This window comes from Chrysemys picta, chromosome 17, assembly GCF_011386835.1.
Source record: "Chrysemys picta bellii isolate R12L10 chromosome 17, ASM1138683v2, whole genome shotgun sequence".
In the NCBI taxonomy this organism is placed as follows: Eukaryota; Metazoa; Chordata; order Testudines; family Emydidae; genus Chrysemys; species Chrysemys picta.
In genome coordinates, this window is record NC_088807.1 from 21,560,588 (window position 1) to 21,573,142 (window position 12,555).

At 64.5% G+C, this 12,555-nt stretch overlaps 1 protein-coding gene across 1 annotated transcript; it reads left to right on the top strand.

Annotated features, from left to right (window-relative positions):
- Window positions 1-579: 579 nt before the first annotated feature.
- On the top strand, window positions 580-10,878 carry LOC135976170 (cytohesin-2-like). Its single transcript, XM_065570788.1, has 11 exons — window positions 580-996; window positions 1,147-1,213; window positions 1,466-1,584; window positions 1,882-1,962; window positions 4,672-4,784; window positions 4,963-5,111; window positions 5,333-5,444; window positions 7,632-7,708; window positions 8,046-8,117; window positions 8,785-8,939; window positions 9,255-10,878. The coding sequence occupies exons 1-11, from the start codon at window positions 959-961 to the stop codon at window positions 9,340-9,342; spliced, it is 1,071 nt and encodes a 356-aa protein (XP_065426860.1). The 5' UTR covers window positions 580-958; the 3' UTR covers window positions 9,343-10,878.
- The last annotated feature ends 1,677 nt before the right edge of the window (window positions 10,879-12,555 follow it).

Sequence of the window (12,555 nt, forward strand, 5' to 3'; positions counted from 1 at the left end):
CTCCAGATCATTTATGAATAAATTGAATAGGATCGGTCCGAGGACTGACCTGTGGGGAACATCACTAGTTACCCCTTTCCATTCTGAGAATTTACCATTAATTCCTACCCTTTGTTCCCTGTCTTTTAACCAGTTCTCAATCCATGAAAGGACCTTCCCTTTTATCCCATGGCAGCTTAATTTACGTAAGAGCCTTTGGTGAGGGACCTTGTCAAAGGCTTTCTGGAAATCTAAGTACACTATGTCGACAGGATCCAAATAATACATCCCCACGTACAGCCCCTGGCGCCGTGGGGCCTGACCCGGGACTGGGTCTCCCAGGGGCCGACAGGATCCAAATAATACATCCCCATGTACAGCCCCTGGCGCCGTGGGGCCTGACCCGGGGCTGGGTCTCCCAGGGGCCGACAGGATCCAAATAATACATACCCACGTACAGCCCCTGGTGCCGTGGTCCTGCACTGCAAATAAACAATAGGACGGAGCCGGAAAGCCCTGGGACGTCGCATCGGCAGGCAACTGAACCCGAGCTCCCAGTTTCATGCCACGACTAAGGCCTGGAACGTGCACAGATTTTTGCGCTGGTCTAACCATACTGCTCCCTATGGGCCCTGCAGGGGCAGGACATAGCTACAGTGCAAGGCACCCTGGCCATGCCCCCCATCTGCCCCCTATGGCAGCTGCGTCTCTGCACTGGGCAGGGGATCCCTGTATAAACAGCCCCTGTGCCCACCTACCCCTGCAGGTGTCACGCAAAAGTCAAGAAACACTCACATGCGCCCCACTTCCTCCCTCGCTCCTGGAGCAGGGGTTTCCTGCATCAGGCTAACCTCTGGTCTCCATCCCAGTGCCCCCGGACCTGACCCCCGAGGAGCGGCTGGAGCTGGAGAACATCCGGCGGCGGAAACAAGAGCTGCTGGTGGAAATCCAGCGGCTGCGGGATGAGCTGAGCGAGGCCATGAACGAGGTGGAGGGTCTGGAGGCAAATGAGGGCAGGTAACGAACGTGCTGATCCCCAGAAGGGCCGTTCCCCAGCACTGGGTGAGGGGTCCCCGTATACCCAGCCCCTGCCCCACCATAGGCTTGGATGCTGTTGGGGCTGTTCCCAGTGCTGAATCTTGAGGTTTTTCTCCATCCCACCCGCAGCAAAACCCTTCAGAGGAACCGGAAGATAGGGATGGGCCGCAAGAAATTCAACATGGATCCTAAAAAGGTAAGAGGGGAGGGGGCTGGGAGCCAGGACGCCTGGGTTGTCTCCCCAGCTCTGGGAGGGGAGTGGGGGCGAGTGGTTAGAGTTGGGGGGGGGGGGGCTAGGAGCCAGGACGCCTGGGTTCTATCTCCAGTCCCAGTGTGTGCCTCAGTTTCCCCGGTGGAAGGGGGAGGTGACGCCTGGGGCAGGGGCCTGGGAGCCAAGCGGGGTGCGGTCGGGTCCCGGGTGCCTGACTCCGTTCTGTCTTCGGCACAGGGCATCCAGTTCCTGGTGGAGAACGAGCTGCTGCACAACACGCCTGAGGAGATCGCCCGGTTCCTCTACAAGGGGGAGGGGCTCAACAAGACGGCCATCGGGGACTACCTGGGGGAGAGGTGAGGGGACGGGGCCATCGGGGACTACCTGGGGGAGAGGTGAGGGGACGGGGCCATCGGGGACTACCTGGGGGAGGGGGTGGGGTCATCTGGGACTAGCTGGGGGAGAGGGGTGGGGCCATCGGGGGTGAGCTGGGGGAGAGGGGAGGGGGGCCTGTGTGGAGGGGCGCGGCCGTTGGGCTCTGACAGGGAGGGGAGCTCTGGAAGTTCTGTCTGATTGGGGGGGGGGGGGGGGGGAAACAGATGGGGAGGGGGTGTATTTCAGCTCTGACACCACCAACCCCTCACCCCCCACAGGGAGGACTTCAACATCGCAGTGCTGCACGCCTTCGTCGACCTGCACGAGTTCACTGACCTCAACCTGGTGCAGGCGCTGCGGTGAGCGGGGAGGGATGTGGTGGGGGAGGATGGGAAGGTTTGGGTGGCACAGGGCAATTGGGGGGGCTTGAGAGATGTGGAGGGTGGGAAGGTTTGGGTGGTGGGGGGGGGCTGGGGGAAGGGGAGGGTGGGAAGGTTTGGGGGCAGAGGGGGGCCTGGGGGAGGGGATATGGAGGTGGAGGGTGGGAAGGTTTGGGGGGCAGAGGGGGGGACTGGGGGAGGGGATATGGAGGTGGAGGGTGGGAAGGTTTGGGGGGCAGATGGGGATCGGGGGGCTCAGGGAGGGGGAGGGTGGGAAGGTTTGGGGGGCAGAGGGGGATTGGTGGGCTGGGGGAGGGGGATGTGGAGGGGGAGGGTGGGAAGGTTTGGGGGCAGAGGGGGATCGATGGGCTGGAGGAGGGGGATGTGGAGGGGGAGGGTGGGAAGGTTTGGGGGGCAGAGGGGGATCGATGGGCTGGAGGAGGGGGATGTGGAGGGGGAGGGTGGGAAGGTTTGGGGGGCAGATGGGGATTGGTGGGCTGGGGGAGGGGGGAGGGTGGGAAGGTTTGGGGGCAGAGGGGGATCGATGGGCTGGAGGAGGGGGATGTGGAGGGGGAGGGTGGGAAGGTTTGGGGGCAGATGGGGATTGGTGGGCTGGGGGAGGGGGATGTGGAGGGGGAGGGTGGGAAGGTTTGGGGGTAGAGGGGGGCCTGGGGGAGGGGATATGGAGGTGGAGGGTGGGAAGGTTTGGGGGGCAGAGGGGGAACTGGGGGAGGGGATATGGAGGTGGAGGGTGGGAAGGTTTGGGGGGCAGAGGGGAGACTGGGGGAGGGGATATGGAGGTGGAGGGTGGGAAGGTTTGGGGGGCAGATGGGGATCGGGGGGCTCGGGGAGGGGGAGGGTGGGAAGGTTTGGGGGCAGAGGGGGATTGGTGGGCTGGGAGAAGGGGATGTGGAGGGGGAGGGTGGGAAGGTTTGTGGGCAGATGGGGCTGGGGGAGGGTGGGAAGGTTTGGGGGGCAGAGGGGGGACTGGGGGAGGGGATATGGAGGTGGAGGGTGGGAAGGTTTGGGGGGCAGATGGGGATCGGGGGGCTCGGGGAGGGGGATGTGGAGGGGGAGGGTGGGAAGGTTTGGGGGGCAGAGGGGGATCGGTGGGCTGGGGGAGGGGGATATGGAGGTGGAGGGTGGGAAGGTTTGGGGGGCAGATGGGGATCGGGGGGCTCGGGGAGGGGGATGTGGAGGGGGAGGGTGGGAAGGTTTGGGGGCAGAGGGGGATTGGTGGGCTGGGGGAGGGGGATGTGGAGGGGGAGGGTGGGAAGGTTTGGGGGCAGATGGGGATCGGGGGGGCTGGGGGAGGGGGATGTGGAGGGGGAAGGTGGGAAGGTTTGGGGGGTAGAGGGGGGCCTGGGGGAGGGGATATGGAGGTGGAGGGTGGGAAGGTTTGGGGGCAGAGGGGGATTGGTGGGCTGGGGGAGGGGGATGTGGAGGGGGAGGGTGGGAAGGTTTGGGGGCAGATGGGGCTGGGGGAGGGTGGGAAGGTTTGGGGGCAGATGGGGATCGGGGGGGCTGGGGGAGGGGGATGTGGAGGGGGAAGGTGGGAAGGTTTGGGGGTAGAGGGGGGCCTGGGGGAGGGGATGTGGAGGGGGAGGGTGGGAAGGTTTGTGGGCAGATGGGGCTGGGGGAGGGTGGGAAGGTTTGGGGGCAGATGGGGATCGGGGGGCTCGGGGAGGGGGATGTGGAGGGGGAGGGTGGGAAGGTTTGGGGGCAGAGGGGGATTGGTGGGCTGGGGGAGGGGGATGTGGAGGGGGAGGGTGGGAAGGTTTGTGGGCAGATGGGGCTGGGGGAGGGTGGGAAGGTTTGGGGGGCAGATGGGGATCGGGGGGCTCGGGGAGGGGGATGTGGAGGGGGAGGGTGGGAAGGTTTGGGGGCAGAGGGGGATTGGTGGGCTGGGGGAGGGGGATGTGGAGGGGGAGGGTGGGAAGGTTTGGGGGCAGATGGGGATCGGGGGGGCTGGGGGAGGGGGATGTGGAGGGGGAAGGTGGGAAGGTTTGGGGGTAGAGGGGGGCCTGGGGGAGGGGATATGGAGGTGGAGGGTGGGAAGGTTTGGGGGCAGAGGGGGATTGGTGGGCTGGGGGAGGGGGATGTGGAGGGGGAGGGTGGGAAGGTTTGTGGGCAGATGGGGCTGGGGGAGGGTGGGAAGGTTTGGGGGCAGATGGGGATCGGGGGGGCTGGGGGAGGGGGATGTGGAGGGGGAAGGTGGGAAGGTTTGGGGGTAGAGGGGGGGCCTGGGGGAGGGGATGTGGAGGGGGAGGGTGGGAAGGTTTGTGGGCAGATGGGGCTGGGGGAGGGTGGGAAGGTTTGGGGGCAGATGGGGATCGGGGGGCTCGGGGAGGGGGATGTGGAGGGGGAGGGTGGGAAGGTTTGGGGGCAGAGGGGGATTGGTGGGCTGGGGGAGGGGGATGTGGAGGGGGAGGGTGGGAAGGTTTGGGGGCAGAGGGGGATTGGTGGGCTGGGGGAGGGGGATGTGGAGGGGGAGGGTGGGAAGGTTTGGGGGGCAGAGGGGGATCGGGGGGGCTGGGGGAGGGGGGAGGGTGGGAAGGTTTGGGGGCAGAGATGGGGATCGGGGGGCTCGGGGAGGGGGATGTGGAGGGGGAGGGTGGGAAGGTTTGGGGGCAGAGGGTGCTCAGGGGGCCCCTACTTACTCTCCCCGCCCCTCCCCGGTCTCCCCAGGCAGTTCCTATGGAGCTTCCGCCTGCCCGGGGAGGCCCAGAAGATCGACCGCATGATGGAGGCCTTTGCCCAGCGTTACTGTCTCTGCAACCCCGGCGTCTTCCAGTCCACAGGTACCACCGGGCCCGGACGCCTGGATTCTATCCACGGCTCGGGGAGGGGAGCGGGGCATAGTGGTTAGAGCAGGGGAGGCTGGGAGCCAGGACACCTGGGTTCTCTCCCGGCTCTGGGATGGGGGTGGCGTCTATTGGGGGTGTTCTTCCTACCGGCCTCCCTCCCTTCCTCCCCCAGACACCTGCTACGTGCTCTCCTTCGCTGTCATCATGCTGAACACCAGTCTCCACAACCCCAACGTGCGGGACAAACCCACTGTGGAGAGATTCATCAACATGAACCGGGGCATCAACGACGGAGGCGACCTGCCCGAGGAGCTGCTGCGGGTGAGGGCGGGGGTCTGATCTGGGGGGCAGGGCGGGATACTGGGGTCCATGGGCCCATGGGTCTGGCCTGCTGGTGAGGAGGGGGTGTGGCTTGTGTCTGACTCCACCCTTCAGGAAAAGGGCTGTGGTCTCTGACTCTTGTCATTGGGGGCGTGGCCTTATTTTGACCCCACCCCTTGAGTGGGGCGTGGCCTCGTTGTGACTCCGCCCCTCATCTCCAGAACCTGTACGACAGCATCCGGAACGAGCCGTTCAAGATCCCGGAGGATGACGGGAATGACCTGACCCACACGTTCTTCAACCCGGACCGGGAGGGCTGGCTGCTCAAGCTAGGTGAGAGCGGGACCCCCCGAACCCCCATGCCCCCCAATCCCCACCCCCGCGATCTCTGCATGCCTCTGCGCTCTCCTCTCTCTGTGTCCCACCGACCCCCACTGTGTCCTCAAAGCACCGACCTTCCTTCCGTACCTGCAGGAAAACTCCCCCCTGCCCAGCCCCGGCTAGGACGCCTGGGTCCGTACCCCCAACCCAGCCCCCGGCCTCGGCTAGGATGCCTGGGTCCGTCCATCCCCCTACCCCCTGGCCTCAGCTAGGATCCCCCCCCGCCTCCCCCTCCCCCCGGTCTCGGCTAGTGCTCCTGGGTCCATGTCTGTGCCCCCCCCTCCACCCCGGCTAGGGCTCCTGGGACACCCCGGCCTCGGCCAGGACTCCTGGGTCCGTCCCCCCACCTCCAGCCTTCAGTTGGCCCCTGTCTGCGTCTCTCCCTGCCCCGCGCTCTGGGCCTCCCCCAAGTCACCTGGGTCCGCTTCTGATTCCTTCCCCACGGGGGCTTTGAGGGCACTGCCCCTCCCCCCCCCCCCCCAAGGTTGAGCGTCCTGGGGTGGGGGTTACACAGCTGTAGGGGGAGCTCCTCCCCCCCAATATGAGCCCCCACCCCAAAGGCATTTCGCAGCACCCCCAGTTTCGAGGCAGGTGCCCCCGACTAGCGGGGCCATGAGGGGTCAGGATGGGGGTCGCGCAGACCCCCACGGTAGCTCAGTCAGAGACACAGGCTGGATTTGGGGGGATTGGGGTTTGGGGTCACAGGTGGGTAGGGGGGAGGTGGAGAAAGCTGGGTGGGGGTGTTCAGGAGGCTGGGAGGGTCCTAAGTCGCTGGGGGGGGAGGTAGGCGGAGGGATCTGTGCGGGGGTGATGGGGAAGGGAGGTGGGTACTGACCTTGTTTGGGGCCTGACCCCATTGCTGCCTCTAGGGAAGGCACAGATTGGGGGTCGGGGGGTGAGCAGGGATCAGCTCCCAAGAGCCGGGATGGGAGCTGGGAATCAGGACGCCTGGGTTCCATCATGACTCTGGGGGGAGGAGTGGGGGCTAGTGATTAGAGGTGGATGCCAGGTGCCAGGACTCCTGGGTTCTATTTAATCTTCTCCCCAGCCCCCGGGGCAGGGAATGGTCATGGAGGACGATGGGTGAGGTCGCTCACAGGGAAAAGCCGGACAGAGCCACCCCCATCCCTCGCTCTGTGTATCAAACCTCTGTGACACCCCCCACCCCACCCCACCCCGCAGCAAAAAGGACATTCCCTCCCCAAGATTCCCTCCCCACCCCCCCGCGCTGATCCCTGCGGCAGGGGTGTGATTTGACCGTGTTTTTCCTCCTCACGTTGATATAACTGATTTTTCCTCTTTCTCTCTCTTCTCTCTTCTCTTCCCCCCGCTCCCCTCTTTCTTTCTCTCCCTCCCCCGTTTTCCTCCCCTCCCTCCCCACTCCTGCCCCCCACGGCCCCCCCCCACCCCCACGCCGCTGATGCCACTTGCGCTCGGGTCTCACCGTTCCTCCCCAGGAGGTAGGTAACGGAGGGGGAAGCTGCTGCTGGAATGGGGGGTGGGGACCCAAATAGCGCCTCGCCCCATTACATCCACATCAACACAGTAGAGATTTGCCCCGAGCCCGACACCAGACCCCCGGAGCATTGGAGCTGGCCACGGGGGGGAGGGGGAGGGGGAGGGGAGGCCTGGCCCCTTGAGGGAAGGGGTGTTGCCGGAAGCACCCCAGAATCTCCACACAAGTTTTAAAGGTCCCGCATCAGGGATTGTCTCAGGGACAGTCGTGCCACACGGGGTCCCCCCCCATGGGACCTGGTGGTTAGAGCAGGGGCAGCTGGGAACCAGGACTCCTGGGTTCACTCTCCTCCCAGAGCCAGGGATAGGGGTCTAGTGGTTAGGGCAGGGAGCCCGGACTCCTGGGTTCTCTCCCCAGCTCTGGGAGGAGAGTTCTGCCAGTAACACCAGTTTGTCAGGCCCCACCCCCCCGCCCTGCGGCAGTGCCATGGCAGGGCAGCTGCGTGGGGTCTTATGCCTGAAATTGACCCCCCCCCCCATGTGCCCGGGCCAGGGTGCCGTGTCTATCCCAGCATGCCCTGGGGCAGGCCTGGTCCTCTTCTCACACGGCCCCTGGGTGGACCGGCCCAACAGGGTCAATAGCTGCCCCCATCACTGAGCCCCCAATTTCTGCTTCCCCTGCAGGCGGGCGCGTGAAAACGTGGAAAAGACGCTGGTTCATTCTGACTGACAACTGCCTGTACTACTTCGAGTACACCACGGTGAGCCCCCCCAGCCCCCCGGAGCAGCCCCGGATCCGCCCCCAGGCCCGTCTACCCTGGGCCTGCCCAGCACCATCTGCTTCAGAGGTGGACCCAAGTGCTCCCCCTAGTGGTCAGTCATGGAATCGCCTGCCCCTTGGGTGAGCCCCCTGCCCCAGTCACTCAGGGGTCGGGCTGGGCTCCACAGACAGCCCCTGCAGGAACCCAGGGGGTCCTGCCGCTCGCCCTCCTGGGCCCGGGGCTCCCTGGCTCTCCCCACTTAGCCCCGTAGCCAGCGGCAGGGAGTCCTGCAGGCCGAGCCGCGTCTCCCCTGACTCCGGCTTTGTTCCCCACTCAGGACAAGGAGCCGCGGGGGATCATCCCACTGGAGAACCTGAGCATCCGGGAGGTGGAGGACCCCCGCAAGCCGGTGAGGGCAGCACCCCCTACCCCTCTGGGCCTTCTCGCCCCCGACGGTCACCGTGGGCCTTGTCTGTCCTTCTTCAGCCTGTCCTTATCCTCTCCTTCATGGCCTTCCTCCTCCTCCTCCTCTTGTCTATCCCTCTGCTCACCCCCCACCCCTCCCTCCATCCACGCACCTTTCCTCCCTCCCTCCATCCATCCATCCACGCATCTTTCTTCCCTCCATCAATTCATCCATCCACGCACCTTTCCTCCATCTATCCACACACACCCATCCATCCATCCATCCATCCACGCACCTTCCCTCTATCCCTCCATCTGCGCACGCCCATTCCTCCCTCCCTCCCTCCATGCTTGCACCCCCCGCATCCATCCACATACCCCTCCTTTCCTCCATCCATTCCTGCAGCATTTGACCCTTGTAGCTCAGGCTACACTCTTCTGCACAGCATTGTGCTCTCAGCTCTGAGCTTTCATTTCGAGCACAAATGACTTGACGTTGCCTGAGTTTGCCGAGAGCCTGAGCCCATCGCTGCAGGATCGGGGGAATCAGCCCTGGGTGTGACCGACGGAGCCTGAGTCTGCTGAGAGCCTGAGCCCGTCACTTGGGGCGGGGGGCGGGAATTGACGCAGCCTAAGCCCGTGGCTGATTCTGTCTCTCCCCCCTCCCCCAGAACTGCTTTGAGCTCTACATTCCCAACAACAAGGGCCAGCTGATCAAGGCCTGCAAGACGGAGGCCGACGGGCGGGTGGTGGAAGGGAACCACATGGTCTATCGCATCTCGGCCCCCACGCAGGAGGAGAAGGACGAGTGGATCAAATCCATCAAGTGAGGAGCACCCCCACCTTCCCCATCCCCCTCCCAGAGCTGGGGATAGAACCCAGGCGTCCTGGCTCCCAGCCCCCTCCCAGGGTATTGCGGGTGGATGGTTCCAGCTCATGATGGGGAAGGAGAGAACAGATTTAGGGAGCTGGGGGGGGGGGGGAAGGTCTGATCCACCCCATTGGGGGGGCATGTGGGGGCAGGGGCATTCCCAGCAATGGTGGACAGGCCGTGGGGCCCCCATGGGGGTGACTGCCCCAAGGCCAGGGCTCTTGGCTGCAGCAAGATCCCCTGGCCCCCCTAACCTCCCGCTCCCCCCAGGGCTGCTGTCAGCGTGGACCCCTTCTACGAGATGCTAGCCGCTCGCAAGAAGCGCATCTCGGTCAAGAAGAAACAGGAGCAGGCGTGAGCCAGGCCAGCTGCCAGGCTGCCTTTCTGTGCCCCCCCCAACCCACCTCCCTCGGCTCCGCTGAAACTGACACCCCCCTGGGCCGGGGGGGCCAGCCACGGACAGACAGATGGACAGAGCATCACTGACTTCCCCTCCCCCAGCATCTGTGTGTACCCTGATCTGTCTTCCGACATCCTCCCAGTCACACTACTTGGGATACAGTCCCTCTCCAGGAGCCATTGGGTACCATGGGCCAGCAAGCCCCTCCCCGCCTGTGGGGGCTGCGGCCTGGGGCCTCTGCCATGCCATCGGCTCAGGACCTTGCACCAGATTCTGATCAGGAGTGACTCCAGATTGACCCTGGGGGAGCAGAGATCAGAATCCAAACCTGCCCACATTGCAAACAGGAGTGACTCTGGATCGACCTTGGGGGAACTGAGATTAGAATCCGGCCCTCCCCACATTCCAAACAGGAGTGACTCCGTATTGACCCAGGCCCTGACTCCATATCTTCAGCACTTTCCTTCACGGGTCTCTGGATTTTCAGTGGCTGACACCAGGCTCCTGTCTACACTAATCAGCCCCGAGGTGCAATAAGCTCTTACCTGGCAACCCCTGAGACAACCGCCCCTCCCCTCCCCTTCCAGCTGGCTGGGAATTTACCCACAATGCTGTGCTCCCACCATGGCGCTGGGCACCAGGAGCTAGCAGCGTCCCAGGGTGCACTGGGGCAGCTGCGCTGCTGCCTTTGGGGTCTCCCTCCCCCCCACAATTCCAGCAGCACCAGGCATGGGGGGGGGGCATTCCCAGGTGGCATTGCCCCCCCCCCGGCAATGCCAGCTGGCCCTCTGCAGTGCCCCCTGGCAGCCAGCAGGGAGAACGGGAGTTCTTCCCTCCTCGGGGCAGCCAGGGAGGGGGGATTTTAGCCAGCCCCCTGGCCTGCCCCTCACCAGCTAATTTTTAAATCTTCCCACAGGGGGTAGACCCCCCCCTCCAAGTACACACTATTGGTCCTAGAGCTTGGGATCCATCCAGAGGCCCCCCCCCCCCCCATTTTCATGCACCCCTCCTGGGCTCCAGGAACGTACACTACAGCCGGGGGGCGTATGGGGAGCACCCCCTCCAAAGTCGAAAGCCATTTGCTTTCGCCTGCTGTGGAATCTCGTCCTTCTGATTACTCTTCTGCCGTCGCCACCGGGAGCAGATGTGGGGCTGCCCCACCGGGACCAATCTCTGTGCCCCCTCCCCACCACCACCTTTCCGGCTCAGCCATCGCGGGGTGGCCTGGGAGAGCCCCCCGGCTCGTCAGCAACCGCGTGGCAACAGGACCAAGCCAGCGGGACCCATCTCCTCCCATGCCTGGGACCCCTGGACTTGCTGCCTCCTCCCGGCGCAGGGGGATTTCACCCCACCCCGGGCGCTGGTGTGGACAGAGGGGAACCGGCGCCAGCCCGGTGCCCGCTCCAGGGCGGGTTCAGGTTTTTGTAATTATTATTTAAGGATTTAATGGATGCAACTTTCAATGGAATTAAAACACTACAGTCTTGAGTACAACCAGGGGGGTGCCAGGTGTCTGGGGGGGTCAGGGGGGTATCCACTCAGGGCATTAAACACCCAGGACAGCTAGCGGAGAGGGCACCAAACCGGTCTGGAACCAGCAGCACCTTAAACCCTGTTTGGGGCTGGGAACCAGGACTCCTGGGTTCTGTCCCAGGCTCTGGGAGGGGAGTGGGTCCCAGTGGTTAGAGCAGGGGGGCTGGGAGCCAGGACTCTTGGGTTCTGTCCCCAGCTCTAGGAGGGGAGTGGGTCCCATATCCTGGCTCTAGAAGGGGACTGGGTCCCAGTGGTTAGAGCAGAGGGTTAGGAAGCAGGACTCCTGGGTTCTGTCCTTGGGGAGGGGAGTGGGTCCCAGTGGTTAGAGCAGAGGGTTAGGAAGCAGGACTCCTGGGTTCTGTCCCCGGCTCTGGGAGGGGAGTGGGTCCCAGGGGTTAGAGCTGGGAGCTGAGACTCTTCGGTTCTAGCCTGGCTCTGGGAGGGGAGTGGGGTCTTGTGGCTACAGCAGGGGGGTGGCTGGGAGCCAGGACTCTTAGGTTCTATTACACTGAGCTGCGGGGGCGGGGGGGCTGGTTGATGCAGCCCAGGATGTGAGCACCCCGGGGCCTGGGGCCTTGCTGAGCCCTTAGCTGACGTCCATCTGTCCCCACTGCCTCCTGCCAGCGGCGGCAGCCTGGTGCTGGGGCTGTTTAGCCAGGGACCTACGTTCCCTGGAGGCTGCGGGGGTGGGCAGCAGGCTCTCAAGGGCCTCGCAGGCCGGGGGAGGCACCTCTCCCCTGGCCCCAAGCTATTGTGGTGAGACAGGGCCGAGGGGAGTCCTCTCTCCCTGGGGCAGCCTGCACCCCAAATTCCTCATCCCTAGAGCCTGCACCCCCAGCCTGAGCCCTCACACTCTCCCTGCCCCAGCCTGGAGCTGCCTCCTGCACCCCAAACCCCACACCCCCAGCGGAGCCCTCACACCCCAGCCCTGAGCCCCTCATCCCTGGCCCCACCCCAGAGCCTGCACCCCAAACCCCTCATCTCTGGTCCCACTCCAGAGCCGACACCCTCAGCCCCATATCCCCAGAGCCTGCATCCCCACATGCACTCCGAACCCCTCGGCCCCACCCCTGCCACGTGAGTTGTGTAATTCATTCTGCACATTGACGTAAAAAATTAGAGGGAACACGGGGCCCGTTGCCCGCTGATGGGATGCAGCCACTTCTGGGGTGGGGCGCGTTGGGTATTTGGTGCGCTCAGACAAAGCACTGACTCAGGTGGCGCCGGGGCTGCTGCTGCTGCTTCCTGGGCAGGTTTATTCTGTCCTTTCCGAGGGAAAAAAATAGCATCGACTCCTACGTAAAACAGCGCCGAGCTACGGGACATCGGCCACAGCGTACGTACAGCCCGCCCCAGCCCTAGGCTAAGAGCCACAGCTATATACACAACAAGAGAGGAGGGGGGGGGTTTCCCAGCCCCCCCACCCCCCCGCTTTAACCACTCGACCCCACTCCCCTCCCAGAGCCGGAGAGAACCCAGGAGTCCTGACTCCCAGCTCCCCTGCTCTAACCACTAGACCCTGCTCCCCTCCCAGAGCCGGAGAGAACCCAGGAGTCCTGACTCTCAGCCCCCCCCGCTCTAACCACTAGACTCCGCTCCCCTCCCTGAGCCAGAGAGAACCCAGGAGTCCTGACTCCC